We start from the raw sequence: 15,324 nt of genomic DNA, 5'->3' as shown, positions 1-15,324 counted from the left end.
TCCTGGGTTTGAAGATACACAACATCCTGACTATGTTTGCAAATTGCACAAGTCTATTTATGGATTAAAACAGGCTCCAAGAGCCTGGTATGAGCAACTGAAAACTACGTTGATACAGTGGGGCTTTACAAACTCAAAGGCAGATTCCTCCTTTTTTATTCTCAAGGAAAGCAAGTTTGTTATAATGGCTTTAGTATATGTGGATGATATAGTGGTAATTGAAAATAATGCAGAAGAGTTAAACACGTTTATTGACAAGCTAAATAGACATTTTTCACTCAAGGATTTGGGTCCTCTTCATTTTTTCTTGGGCATAGAGGTATTCAGAGATCAAACAGGCTTCTATCTTTCTCAAGGGAAATATGTTACTGAATTATTACTCAAATTTCAGATGCAGAACACCAAGCCGACCAATACACCAATGACAGCAGGAAAGCCACTCTCAATTACTGATGGAAGACCTCTTGAACACCCAATCGATTACAGAAAACTCATTGGAGCGCTTCAATATCTCAGCCACACTAGACCTGATATTTCTTATGCTGTAAATAAACTCAGCCAATTTCTCAAACAACCGACTGATGTTCACTAGAATGCAGCTAAGAGGATCCTTCGATACTTAAAAGGTACTGTTTATCATGGAATTCATATAATGCCAAGTGATAATCTCACACTCATAGGATTTTCTGATGCTGATTGGGCTTGCTACCCTGATGACCGCAAGTCAGTTGGTGGTTTCTGTGTGTTCTTTGGCGATTCGTTAGTATCTTGGTCCTCCAAAAAGCAGAGTGTTATAGCACGGTCAAGCACAGAATCCGAATATCTCTCCTTAGCTCATCTTGCGGCTAAGTTGTCGTGGCTTCAAGAGTTATTGAAAGAACTGAGATTTGAGTGCAGATCAACGCCAGTGATATGGTGTGACAACCAAAGCGCAAGTGCATTGGCCTCCAATCCCGTCTATCATGCAAGAACCAAACACATCGAACTTGATGTGCATTTTGTAAGGGATAAAGTGTTGGAAAAGAAGTTAGAAGTTAGATATGTGCCTTCGCATGAGCAGATTGCCGACTGCCTAACAAAAGGTCTTTCACCTCCTCGCTTCAAATACTTGATACACAAACTCAATGTGACTCAGTCACCATATTGTTTGAGGGGTGGAGTTAAGGAAGGAGGATCAGCTGGTGTGGACAAGGAGAGCAGCAGCAGAGAATGAGGGAGTCCCGAAGCAAGAATTTCTTCTCAACAGCCCAACCAAATTCTGTTATGCCTTGTTATTTGTGTAATTCTGTTAGTATACGTGTCATGTTGTTACTGGAGTATTGTATTTGCTAAATGCCGTATGGCTATATATCTAATGAATTGCACAGAGCTCATTGAGCTGAGTTTTCAATCAAATACAATCTCTCAAAATTTGTCTGACACAAGGTGCCAGGTGTTAAATTGAGTCACGTACGGAAGCTCAGGATAATATATAGGAGGGAAGTTGTTGTGTGTGTCAAAGAAGTAATATTGACTACCACGAATAGTAATATGAATAATGTTTTAGCTTATAACAATAATAATGACGATGAGGTCATGAATGCTGCTGCAACAAAGGTGCAGAAAGTTTACAAGAGCTACAGAACAAGAATAAACCTTGCAGATTGTGCTGTCGTTGTTGAGGAACTATGGTATTTTTTGGTTTGTTTACTTCATTTTGTCAATCGATCATTTTTACATATATATTTGTTATATACATATGAACTAATTTGAAGCTTTAATGGATATATACACATACATATATTTATATATATATAGTTATTTTTGTTTAAATATTGGTTGAAGGTGCAAAGCATTAGATTTTGCTGCTCTCAGGAGGAGTTCAGTGTCGTTTTTCGACTCAGATAAGTCAGAAACTGCGATTTCCAGATGGTCAAGAGCTAGGATAAGGGCTGCCAAGGTCATAATCTTTCTTCTATATATATATATATGTATATTTATATATATTTATATGTCTCCCAATTTTAAGTTACTTTTCATCGGTTTTCTAATGCTCAAAATATCCATAAATCGTTTTGTCAAGTATAGTTTTAACATTTAACCATGAATCTTTCCTGATTTATTTTTCAGAAAAAAAAACTACACAACAAAAACTGAACTTACTCTTTAAGAAAAATATATATTATTTTGATTAACATGATTTGGTTGTACGTAGGTTGGAAAAGGTTTGTGCCAGTATGAGAAGGCTCAGAAATTAGCTCTAAGACACTGGCTTGAAGCTGTACGTAAGCCTACATGCATATACCTTTTAATGTCGTTATTTTAATTTATATATATATATATATTTTTAATTATATGTGGTTTGACTTATTAATCACAATTATATGAGTTCTCAATCCAAAACTTGTTGTGTTCAGATTGATCCACGTCATCATTACGGACACAATCTACACATATATTATGGTGTTTGGTTTCAAAGCAAGAGCTCCCAACCATTCTTCTACTGGTAAAACTCCTCTTCTTCTTCTTCTTCTTCTTCTTCTTCATTTTTCATCTCTTTTTTTACACGGGGGAACAAATGAAGGTTGGACGTAGGAGATGGGAAAGAAATCACTCTTGAAAAATGTCCAAGGACTGTTCTCAATCTTCAGTACATAAAATACCTCGGACACTAGTAAGATTATTATTATTATTATTATTAGCTAACTATTAATGCCTTTTAAATAGTTACATATTTATTTATATATGTACAATTGCTATATAAAATTGCCTGTCTCGAAAGAGAAATGCGCTCGGGGTCAGCATTGGTGCCAATTTATGTAAACTATATATGAATTTGGCATATTATTGATCCAATCTAATATCGCATCCGCACAATAATTTGAATCTATAATAAATATGAGTATCATTAACGAGCCATCTCGTGTGTAGTTGGTCACTTTAGATCATCTCCAATGTAAGATATAATTTTTGTGCCAAATTTAGCACAAAAAATAAGTTTATATTATATTTGACCTAATATTTACAATTGTGCTCTAATGCACAAGATACAAATTAACACAAAAAAAAATCAATAATTTATTTAATATTTATTAAGAACATACAAAAATTAATTTTTTTTTATTTTTTATTATCCAACTCCAAGAAATTTGTCATTAAAAAAAATAAATAGAAAATGATATATGTTTGGTCTCAACTACTCAATTATAATAATTAGTGGCAATATAATAAATAAAAAAATAGTATTTATTAATATGACAAATTTGGCTCATACTATATTTTGTATCAAATTTAGCACAACTTTTAGCCTATGTCAAATTTGGCACACGTATAAATATAATATTGCACCAATATTTTGGCTTCATTATTAAAGGTGCTCTTAAGGTGTCAAATAGCAACACCGTCTCAAAACTACGTCTCAATATAAAAAATCCGCACGTGTTTTCCTAAATAAATGCTCATTATACTTTTTTTTTACATACATTTCTGTGTTATTTGTTTCTAATTACATTTTTTTTTTACAAAATTTGTTTCTATTATTTAAATTTTTTTTTTAATACAATCTGAATCATATTAATTATTTCGCATTTTTTTTGCTCTTTAAATATTCCTGACACTTATTCCATGTTTACAATAAATTAAATAATAAACTATTAGATTAAAAACTTTAAAAAAAAAACACTTTTCTGAACAAATATATATAATATATATTTTGAGAGCGCGTGTTATTCTTAAAATTAATCCTTCAAAATCCAAAAATAATCACACCCAAATTTTTCAGTAATATGAAGAACGGGAGATGATGTCAATCAAATCCCGATGGAGAACAATATTATTATTATTATTATTATTATTATTATTATTTCTTCTTTGCCTTTAAATCTAAAGCTTCTTGTTTTTTCTTTCTTTCGATCATCTTATTTTAATATTCCCAAACGTGTCTTAGTGATAAAACTTGGCTGATTAATAGTAGTAATGGGACTGGAAGTGAGACAGTAATCTATTTCCTGTCTATTTTTTTTTCGGGCTTCCTGTCTATTCTTAAATAATATTTTGTATATCATGTTAATAATTTTTTTTAAAAAAAAAACATTCTTCACAGTACACTACAGATATATGCACGATAATAATATGAAAATATACATTTATAAATTTATGTACCATTTATTTTTCTTTTCACGTGATCTTTTACCTTCAATAGTACAAACATAATATAAATGTTACATTTATGTGTGATGGTGTCCTTAGCCTGTTTTTCCATTTTTTGTCAAAATTAGAGACAATAGAAGGATGGATGTGGTTAAATTATTTGTTTTGCAGATAGAGAGACAAGCCTATGCAGTGATTGTGGAAAGTGGGAAGCTACTCTACATGCAAACTGGATGCCACGTGGAGACTTCTGAGGGTGCCAAGTGGATTTTTGTGCTAAGCACATCCAGAAAATTGTGTGTGGCTAAGAAGATTAAGGGCATATTCCAACACTCTAGTTTTCTAGCCGGTGGTGCCACCATTGCAGCTGGAAGAATTGTTGCCCATAATGGGATTATTGAGGTATAAGTATATATATAATTAGAGAATTGTTGGTGCCCACACTATTAATATAATTTAATATCAAATCTCACCCATTTAAATTTAATAAATATTATGAGTTATTGCTAATTAATTATAAAGTGTAAACTCATATAGTGTTGCACACTTTAAAATTTTCAAATAGCAACACAGGTATAATTTCGTATAATTATAATTAATGTATAATATATATCTATTTCTTTAAGACACATACATATACTTCTTCGTGGGCATAATCATTTATTTAATTAAGCAACTTTTTCAGAGCAACACCATGTGGACTTAACAAATGTCAAGGTAAATGTATATATTTAAAAAGCCTCGACTTTACTTATTACTACATTTATATGCTTAAATAAACACATCTAAACCTTGCTATTTGATTTGATGCAGAAATGTCCTATGGATGAAGACGTTCAACCCATTAATAATAAAAATCAGTTGAGTTCAGCAAAGTTTGAGTCTGAGAGGGGCACTAGTTTGAATCTCATCGAAGCCCTAAATAACCAAGACAGTGTTGAAAAAAGTCTAAAACGTAGTATTGAGACTGAAATGGAATTCAAGAAACCTGAATCTGGCATGGGTATGGGTTTAGATCTTCACGTAAATGGTCCACTGGAGCTGGGCCTCGTCTTAGCTTCGTGAGAGAGTACCCTTCCTTCAAAGCTCCAATTTGATGCTTTTCAACACGTCACTTTATCACCAAGGATTAGGCCTATTTTAATTCCTATCCCTTCTCGTAGGCCCAGCCCAAAACTCCATCTCTCATCCAAGCCCAAAGATATATAATGCCTTTACTTCAAACGATCATCATTATTAATTATTGGCAGAAGAAAAAAAAAGAAAATTTTGTCTTGGAATAAATAAATAATTAACCAATTAGCTACTATAAGTTTTTGTTTTCATCTCTGTAATATTTTTAACATAGTTTCTCAAAAATGAAAAAAGATGTATGATATAAAGTGAAGAGAGTTTTTCATCTACCATATTGGAATTTGTAATACTTGTACTTGTTAAGAGTAAAAAGTCTCTTAGTTAGTTGGTGTGTTAGTTTTAGTGAGCTGACTAGTTAATGAGCTGTTAATCAGCTGTCATAAAGAGGTGTAACTAACTTCAGTTACTGAGCTATTATGAGCTTGAGCTATATAAGGCTCACTCATTTTTTCTGTACTCAATTAATTCAGTTTAATACAATTCTCTCTTTGATTCATTTTTCTCTGCTTCTTTAGTTTTCTGTCTTGTAATATGGTATCAGAGCCCCGATCAAATGCCAATGGTCCGAATGTTGAGCAAGATCTCATAGCTACTTTTGCTCAGTGTCAGAGGCTCATGAATATGCTGTCTCAGAAAAGTGGTGAACACCTCAATTCTGTTCATGTTACTCAGCCATCAGTATCACAATTCTCTGGTAAAACTCTTTCTACAGCCTCATTTTCTTGGATTCTTGACACTGGTGCTACTCACCATGTGTGTCACAACTTGTCCTTATTTCAAAACACTTATTCAGATTCCACAATTTCTTGTGTTAATTTACCTAATGGCAATTCTGTTAAAGTTTCTTGTCTTGGAACAATTGTGCTCTCTTCAACTCTTATTCTCAACAATGTATTATATGTTCCAAATTTTCACCTTAACCTCCTTTCTGTTACATCTTTACTTGAATCAGCCGCTTGTATATTCACTTTTCATTATGATCACTGTGTAATTCAGGACACTTTGAAGAACCAACTGATTGGGATGGCTGAAAGGCGTGGAAAATTATTGTACTTGAAATTGCATGTTGAGAAAAATAGTCCACATGTTTTCTCTTTGTTTTCAGATTCCACAATAAATAGTGATACTGTATGGCATTATAGATTGGGACATCCCTCTTGTATCAAACTTCATTCCTTGAATAAAGAATTGCAATTTCAAAATCACTCTTCTCCAAATTTCCACGTTCTGTTTGTCATTATGCAAAACAAAGAAAATTGCCTTTTGTTTCCAATCATAACATTGCTAAAGAATGTTTTGATCTTATTCACATTGATATATGGGGACTATTTAATACACTTACCATTGGGGGTCATAAGTATTTTCTTACCATTGTTGATGATCATTCTAGATACACTTGGGTGCATTTTATCAAATGCAAAGCTGAAGCACAAACTGCCATTCCAAATTTTATTCAACTCATCAAAACACAGTACCAAAAGACCATTAAAGCTGTTAGATCAGATAATGCCAAAGAATTGCAGTTTGTAGATTTGTTTAGCTCTCTTGGCATTATTCATTATCACTCTTGCATCCATAGACCCCAACAAAATTCTGTTGTTGAAAGGAAACATCAACATCTCTTAAATGTAGCTAGAGCCCTCTTATTCCAGTCTTATATTCCTTTAGTTTACTGGGATGAATGTGTTGCTACTGCTGCCTACTTAATCAACAGAACACCAACACCAAATTTACAAAATGTCTCTCCATTTCAGGTTCTCAAATCTAAGCCACCAAATTATACTCATCTAAGAGCTTTTGGATGTCTTGCCTATGCCTCTACTTTATCTAACAATAGATCAAAATTTTCTCCTAGAGTTGTACCATGCATTTTTCTAGGATACCCGAATGGCATGAAAGCCTATAAGCTGTTAGATATTAATTCAAACAGAGTTTTTTGTTCCAGAGACGTCCATTTTCATGAAACAATTTTTCCATTTCGTTATAATGACTCTCTTTCAGATGAGTACCAAAAAATTTTCTCTAAGTCTATTACTGATTTTTCAACATCTGGGCTTCAGTATAACGACCAATCAGCCCATGTTTCTTCTTCACAGACCAGACCTGTTAGAGCATCTCATAAGCCTTCATATTTACAAGATTATCACTGTTATCTTGCCAAAACTAACTCTTCTGATGTGTCTCAGGTTCCCTCATCTGTTACTCATCACTCTATTTCTCAAGTTCTTGATTACAGCAAGTTATCTCCTCATTTTCGAGCAGCTATTTTGGCCATCTCCAGTCATTATGAACCAGAATTTTTCAGTCAAGCACAAGGCATACCAGAGTGGGATAATGCCATGAATAATGAGATTGATGCTCTTGAGAAGAATAATACATGGAGAGTGGTTTCTTTGCCTGCTAACCAACATGTTATTGGCTGCCGATGGGTCTATAAGATCAAGTACAATGCAGATGGCTCTGTGGAACGGTTTAAACCCAGACTTGTGGCTAAAGGTTATAATCAACAAGAAGGTATAGATTATACAGATACCTTTGCTCCGGTTACAAAATTAATCACAGTAAAGCTTGTTCTTGCACTTGCAGCTCTCCATGGTTGGCATCTTCATCAACTTGATGTCAACAATGCCTTTTTACATGGAGATCTCCATGAAGATGTGTATATGACTCTACCTCCTGGGTATAGTCCTAAGGGGGAGCTTCCACCAAATGCAGTATGCAAACTTAAAAAATCTCTATATGGGTTAAAGCAGGCATCAAGACAATGGTTTGCAAAATTTTCTAGGGCCTTGATTGAGGAGGGTTTTTATCATTCAGCCACAGATCACTCACTGTTTATGAGACAAGTTGGAGACAGTTTCATCATCCTTCTCATTTATGTTAATGATGTAATTTTGGCAAGTAACAATCTTGCTGAGTTGGAGGCACTCAAGGTTAAGTTGAACAACAAATTTCAGCTTAAAGATCTAGGAAAACTAAAATACTTCCTAGGATTGGAAGTGGCTAGATCTCCTAAGGGGATTTTCATTTCACAAAGGCCTTATGCTTTGCAATTGCTTGAAGATCTTGGTCATTTAGGGTGCAAACCAGTCACTACCCCTATGGAAGCTAACCTAAAGCTAAGTCAAGATGAAGAAGACAAGTTGGCAGATCCCAAACTTTATAGAAGAATAGTTGGGAAGCTGCAATATCTCACCATCACAAGACCAGATTTGTCATTTTCTGTGAACAAATTGAGTCAGTTTTTAGTCACTCCCAAGGCTAGACACTTGAAAGCAACACAAAGGGTACTCCAATATGTGAAGTATTGTCCAGGACAGGGATTGTTTTTCCCTGCAACATCAAAAATACAGCTAAAAGCCTACACTGATGCCGACTGGGCAGCTTGTCCAGATACCAGAAGATCAACTACTGGTTTTTGCATTTTTCTTGGAGACTCTTTGATATCATGGAGAAGTAAGAAGCAACAAGTTGTATCTAGATCATCTGCTGAAGCAGAATACAGAGCCATGGCAAATACTACCTGTGAGCTTGTATGGTTACTGTGAGTTCTTAAGGAGCTAAATATTGAACATAAGAATCCAGCTTTGTTATATTGTGACAACAAGGCAGCACAATACATAGCAGCCAACCCTGTATTTCATGAAAGAACCAAACATATAGAGATTGATTGCCACTTGGTTCGGGAAAAGGTTCAACAAGGGGTGATCAAAACTAGCCATGTCTCTTCCAAAGATCAACTAGTTGATGTGTTCACTAAAGCCCTATTTCCTACTCTGTTCAATGGCTTCAAAGACAAGATGGGATTAATAAGCATTAGCTCTCCATCTTGAGGGGGAGTGTTATGAGTAAAAAGTCTGTTAGTTAGTTGGTGTGTTAGTTTTAGTGAGCTGACTAGTTAATGAGCTGTTAATCAGCTGTCATAAAGAGGTGTAACTAACTTCAGTTATTGAGCTATTATGAGCTTGAGCTATATAAGGCTCACTCATTTTTTCTGTACTCAATTAATTCAGTTTAATACAATTCTCTCTTTGATTCATTTTTCTCTGCTTCTTTAGTTTTCTGTCTTGTAATAGTACTATTGCTTATTTTTAAAATAAAATAATGTATTTGAATAATTCGATCAAATTTTATGGTAGAAGCATACTACAAAAATAAGTGTGATTTTAATTAATTAATTAGAAGGAATAAAAAAGTGCTAGCATTAATAGAAGAATTTAAAAAACTATCTTAAAATTTTCTCATAGTCTAAATTTTATACGTAAACGTGTACAATATATCCATATATGTACATTAATACCTTAATAATTTTGAGTATTTAAACTTGGTCGAATGGAGAGGTATGTCAATAAAGTTGGATTTATTTACTATTACTTTCCTATTTAGTTGTTTTACTTTGCGTTAAGGGTATTACTTTGTGTTAAGGGTATTAGCAGTGAAAATACTTAAAATTTGGAGATTGTGGCATTTAAATATCTATTTTTGTTTTTGTAATTAAAATACATTCCATTACATTTTTTTTGCAACCGTAAGTATCTAGCCGTTAATTACTAAGTAATTGTCTATGTGGTAGTTACTAATTGATCCAGGTAAATAATTTTTAATTTTTATATAAAAAATTCATCTAAATATTAAAAAATTAAATTAAAATTATTTAAAATCTAATGAAAAATTAAAACTATTTAAAATTCATAATTAATAATTTATTTATTAAAAAAACAATAATAATTTTAAAAAAATAAAGATTGCCTGCATCTTTTCATCTTCAAACCCACAAGGAAGAGGGGCTCTTCACCAGTCCCCGTTGCCAACTGTGAGGAATAGCTAAACTAAGTTTGTTATATCTCTGTAACTAATTTAATTTTTGTTATAACAAACATTTACTTCATATATATACTCAGCTTGTAATATTCTTTTTTAGTTAATGAGAATCAAATCGTTTCTTTCCAGTTTTTGTTTTCCTCACATGGTATCAGGCCAAAACTGATCCTCTTTTTTTTCTTCTTGATCGTTGATCTTTCATGGCAACCTCTAACCTTTCTTCCACTCCAACAATGGCGTCCACTTCCGCTACTGCTCCGATTGTTTTTTCTCACAATCTGTCTGTGAAACTTAATTTCAATAATTTTCTGCTTTGGCGACCTCAGGTGCATGCAGCCATTATTGGTCATCAACTTGAAGACTACATTGATCCCGATTTTGCTCCTCCTCCCCGTTTTCTCTCTGACATTGACCGTCAAACAAGGAATGTGAATAAGGCGTTTATTCTCTGGCACACTCAAGATCAGCTACTATATTCATGGCTACTCTCATCGATGACGGAAAGCATCCTCACTCGTGTGGTAAGCTGCCGAACCTCTGCCGCTGTTTGGAAGATTCTTGATGAGTACTATACGGCTCAAACAACTGCGAAGGTGGATCAATTTGAGAATCAGTTGCGAAATGTTAAGAAAGGATCTATGTCGATAAATGATTATCTTCTCAAGATTAAAGTCTTGGTCGATAAATTGGAATCAGTGGGACGTTCGATTACAGTCAAGGAGCACATTGCAGCAATCTTTAATGGTTTGCCCTCAGATTATGATGTTTTCATTGTTTCCATTAATTCTAGGTCTCAGTCGTACACTGTAGCTGAGATAGAATCTCTGTTACTTTCTCAAGAAAATCGACTGGAGAAACATAATCAAACTCTTGATTCTGCGTTTGCTGCTGCTAATCTCTCTCAATCTCAAGGGTTTAAGAAACGGCTCCCCAATTCTCCCTCTACTGGATCTCATGGTGCTTCATTTTCTTCAAGAGGTGGATCTTCTTTCTCTGGTTCGTCCCGTTCGCATTGGAATCCTTATGCAACAGGTGGTCGTGGTTCTTCACCTTCGAATGGGACTGTTCCTTCTAGCTCTTCTCGTCAGATGCCTTTTCGTCCTGCTCAAAATAGGCCGATTTGTCAACTGTGTTCAAAACTTGGCCATGTAGCTGCAAAGTGTTATCAACGGTACAATCTGGAATTTCCTGGTTTTTGGGTTAATCTGGGTGATAAACAGCAAGGTTCATTGGAAGCTATGATGGCTACAGCTGAGATGATCAATGACCCCGCGTGGTATCCGGACTCGGGGGCTACAAATCACTGCACTATGGACCAGAGAAATTTGTCTCGGATGCATGATCATAAAGGGCCAGAGAAACTTCATATTGGCGATGGGAGTGGATTGACTGTGCAAAATGTTGGTAAGAGTGTATTACAATCTAAATCTACAGTTTTTATTCTCAATAATGTTCTTCATGTTCCTACAATAACCAAAAACCTCATTAGTGTGTCTCAATTTGCTCGTGATAATGGTGTCTATTTTGAGTTTCATCCTGATGTTTGCCTTGTCAAAGATCAGGTTTCCAAGATGGTTCTGATGCAAGGTCATCTCACTAATGGCCTTTATGCTTTTCTACCATCCTCCTTTCGCGTTCAGCCGTTTCCTGTCTCAGCTAAGTCCTCTATTCTCTCTGAATTGCATGTTGCTGTTTCTAGCAATGATTCAAATTCCTGTAATAATGATAAACTGAATTCTGTGCTATCTGATAACTCTACAAAATAGAGTTATTTTACCATGTTTTACATGCTAATTGTTGCTTAGTTCATGAGTTTTTAATTAACTTATTAAGTTTTTATGTAATTTTTAATTTATTAGTCTTATTGTAGTTTTCTAGATTTTTATATGTTTTTATAGATATGTTATTATAATATGTTGTAGTTTAATTATTTAAAATTAGTATTGTTAGTTTGAATGCTAAAAATATGATTTTATTGAAATTAAATGTTATGTAAATTAAATTTTAATTAATGTTTTCATGGGAGTTATATGATATATTTTATTAATGAAAATATTTAATTTTAATTTAGTTTATAATTTATTGTGTAGGAAAATTATTGCCCTTGAAAAGCAAGAAAATCAAAGGAAAGATGGTAATTTTGAAAGAAAGTAACAAGAAAAATGGTGTTTCTCCAAAAGCCCAACCACGTGAGGCCCACTCTAGGCCCAACCCGTGGCCCCCCCTCCAACACCCAACCACCACATTGCTGCCATTTCCCTTATTGAGCCCAACAAAAATGCATTTTGTCCCTTTGTCCCCTATGACAAAAATGCCAACTTTTTACCCTTTTTCCTACACATTTTCACCACAACATCATCATTACACCCTATAATTTACCTCTACATACCATATTTATTTTATTTAATTAATCTAATCAATTTAATTAATTTAAATTGATTATTTTAATAAACTCACTTTGGCTATAAATATGGACTTTCAAGACCATTTTTGGGGTGCTTAATTTTTTGGTTACCATCTTTTTCTCTCATTTTCTCTCTACCATTCTCTCTTCCATTTGGGTTTTTCAAGAGCATTTTGCAAGTATGTATGTCATTTATTTTGTAATTTCTATTCTAGTTATGTGCTTCTAATCTTTTTCATAAGATTATTAAGATCATGATGAAGCAACTTGTAACTAGGTAATATTTATGTTGTATGTTGATTTCCCTTGTAATGCAACAAAGTCTATGGATTTTTCTTCTTCATATATTTCTTTCATCTTAAATATCTTGTATTTTAGATTGTTAGAACATTTTTACACTTTGTTCTTCATTAGTGCATAAACATAATATTCTTTGTGTAAGATGTGTCATTAAATTGTACACATCCATGCTTAGAACAAAAATATTATGTTTTGCCTTATAAATAATGTTCATTGATTTATTTGTTATTTCATTAGATTGATTTACACTAAATGCTTTGAAATTATAATTTTGAAAAGTGAAGAAAAATCCTATCTTTTTATAAGAAAATTGTGCTTAAAATTATAAATATTTTTGGAAAATGATAGTTTAAATTATTTTAACTATCACTAAAACTTGGGAATCAATATACTAATAAATATTATTAAACTTACATTTTGTGGATTCTAGTATCTTAATAATCTTTTCTTTTAATACTTATTTTCAACTCATTATTGGTTTATTTTCATTATCTTAAAAAGCTTTATTTTTCAATATTTCATTTTATGTTCATACTATTAAAACTCATCAATCTTTGGAACTAGGTTAGAATTTATTACTTTTGATTTAAAATAGTTTCATTTTCGATTTTAGACAACTCCTTTGGGTTCGACATCCTTGCTTACGATCACTATTCTATATGGACGATTCGTGCGCTTGCGATATATAAATTTTTAAACATACCCGTTTAGGGTCCATCAAGTTTTTGGCGCCGTTGCCGGGGAGTTGCAAGAGAAAAGAAACGAAAATTATCTCAAGGTTAGTAAATTCTTCTACTAGTTATTTTAATTTTTGCACTTAAAAAAAAACTAAAAAATATATATACTATAAAAAAAAAAGATAAGAAGAAAATTTGGGACGGTTCAACCACCCATAAAAAATATATACTTATATTTCTATATTTATTGTTTTTTTTTATTTAGTTGACGGCACTTGTGCCTCCTATCTATCCTTTTAAATTTTTATAGTCGATGGCACTTGTGCCTCCTAATTTTGTTGTAATTTTATTTCTTTTATATCTTTGTTAGTTGACGGCAATTTTTGCCTCCTAACCTTTGTGTAATTTTCTTTATTTATTTTGTTGTATTTTTATTTTATTTAAATTCCGCAAATTACTAGTTGATGGCAATGTTGCCTCCTAGCTAGTTGATGGCAATTTTTTCCTCCTAGTCATCTATCTTATGTTTAAGTTGATGGCACTTGTGCCTCCTAGTTTTTACCTTAATTTTGTTATGGTTGATGGCATGCTATGCCTCCCTACTCTTGCTTAAATTTTAGTCTTATTTAATTTTTGCCTTATTTTTCTTTGTCTTCTTTAATATTTTAGCGTAATATTGTGAAAAATACTTGAAAAAAAAAAAAAAGAAACCTAAATCTTGTCCTTTCACCATAAGCAATTCTTGCTTAAAGGAAATTTGACCAAAATTCCCATCCGCCTCTACTAATTAACCTCGGGGAGTTGTTAGTAGTGCGCGAGTAAGTGGAATCAAATAGGCCTGGGGACAAGTAAACCATAAGAATTATTGTTGTGAAATCTCTAAAAATTCTAAGTATGCTCTGTGGTTGCGGTTTTAACTGATCTTCCACATCAGAAAATTGCTTGTTTGAGATTATCATTGTTGCCTTGTTTGTGAAAATTGTATGCATCATTGGGAACGTAACTCTAAAAAACGATTAGTAAAAAGACGTTTATCTTTGTTTGAAATTGAAAGTGTTAGTAAAAATTTGAGCATCATGGAACCTATTGCTAATATTGTTGATGAAAATGTTGTGCCTGAAAAAACTTTGCTTGAATATTTTGCACCTATTTCATCTAATGCTCCTTCATGCATTGTTTTACCTACTACTTCTGCTACTCATTTTGAGCTTAAACCCGCAATCATTCAATTATTGCCATCTTTTTATGGGTTAGATAGAGAGGATCCTTACATGCATGTCAAAGATTTCTTAGAAATTTGCTCAACATTTAAATTTCAAAATTTTTCTGATGAGTCGGTCAAACTAAGATTGTTCCCTTTTTCATTAAAAGACAAATCAAAAGCCTGGTTAAATTCCCTTCCCACTGGGTCTATAACTACTTGGGATCAACTTTATAATAAATTCTTGTTGAAATTTTTTCCAATGTCTAAAACTGATAGTCTAAGGAGAGAAATCTCCGAGTTTTTTCAAAAAGATAATGAAGAGTTTTATGAATGTTGGGAAAGATTTAAAGATTTATTATTAAAATGTCCTCATCATGGTTTTGAAAAATGGAGACTTGTAAAATATTTTTATGATGGTTTGACTCCCTCTAATCGTCAAATGATTCAATCTATGCATACTGGAAATTTTTTAAAATTTCAAGGACAAGAGGCGTGGGACGCCCTTGAAGATTTATCTGTCAATTCACAACAATGGAATTATTTTGATCCTAGGTCTAGGTCAACTAATTCACCAAAAAGAGGAGGAAGGTATGAAGTAAAAGAAAAATTAGACTTAAGAACATCCTTAGATAAATTAGCGAGAAAAGTAGAAGCTT

The 15,324-nt window shown here is 33.1% G+C and overlaps 1 protein-coding gene and 1 non-coding gene across 2 annotated transcripts; one reads left to right on the top strand and one right to left on the bottom strand.

Moving 5' to 3' along the window:
- Window positions 1-1,530: 1,530 nt before the first annotated feature.
- Window positions 1,531-4,536, top strand: LOC133794983 (IQ domain-containing protein IQM1-like). Its single transcript, XM_062232435.1, has 6 exons — window positions 1,531-1,670; window positions 1,825-1,939; window positions 2,195-2,260; window positions 2,397-2,485; window positions 2,564-2,647; window positions 4,296-4,536. The coding sequence occupies exons 1-6, from the start codon at window positions 1,531-1,533 to the stop codon at window positions 4,534-4,536; spliced, it is 735 nt and encodes a 244-aa protein (XP_062088419.1).
- Window positions 4,537-14,942: 10,406 nt separating this feature from the next.
- Window positions 14,943-15,049, bottom strand: LOC133798821 (small nucleolar RNA R71). The gene has a single exon (XR_009876039.1). It is a non-coding gene; the product is annotated as a small nucleolar RNA R71 (small nucleolar RNA).
- Between the last annotated feature and the right edge of the window lie 275 nt (window positions 15,050-15,324).

This window comes from Humulus lupulus, chromosome 8 (assembly GCF_963169125.1).
Source record: "Humulus lupulus chromosome 8, drHumLupu1.1, whole genome shotgun sequence".
In the NCBI taxonomy this organism is placed as follows: Eukaryota; Viridiplantae; Streptophyta; class Magnoliopsida; order Rosales; family Cannabaceae; genus Humulus; species Humulus lupulus.
This window is presented reverse-complemented; position numbering and strand designations above follow the sequence as displayed.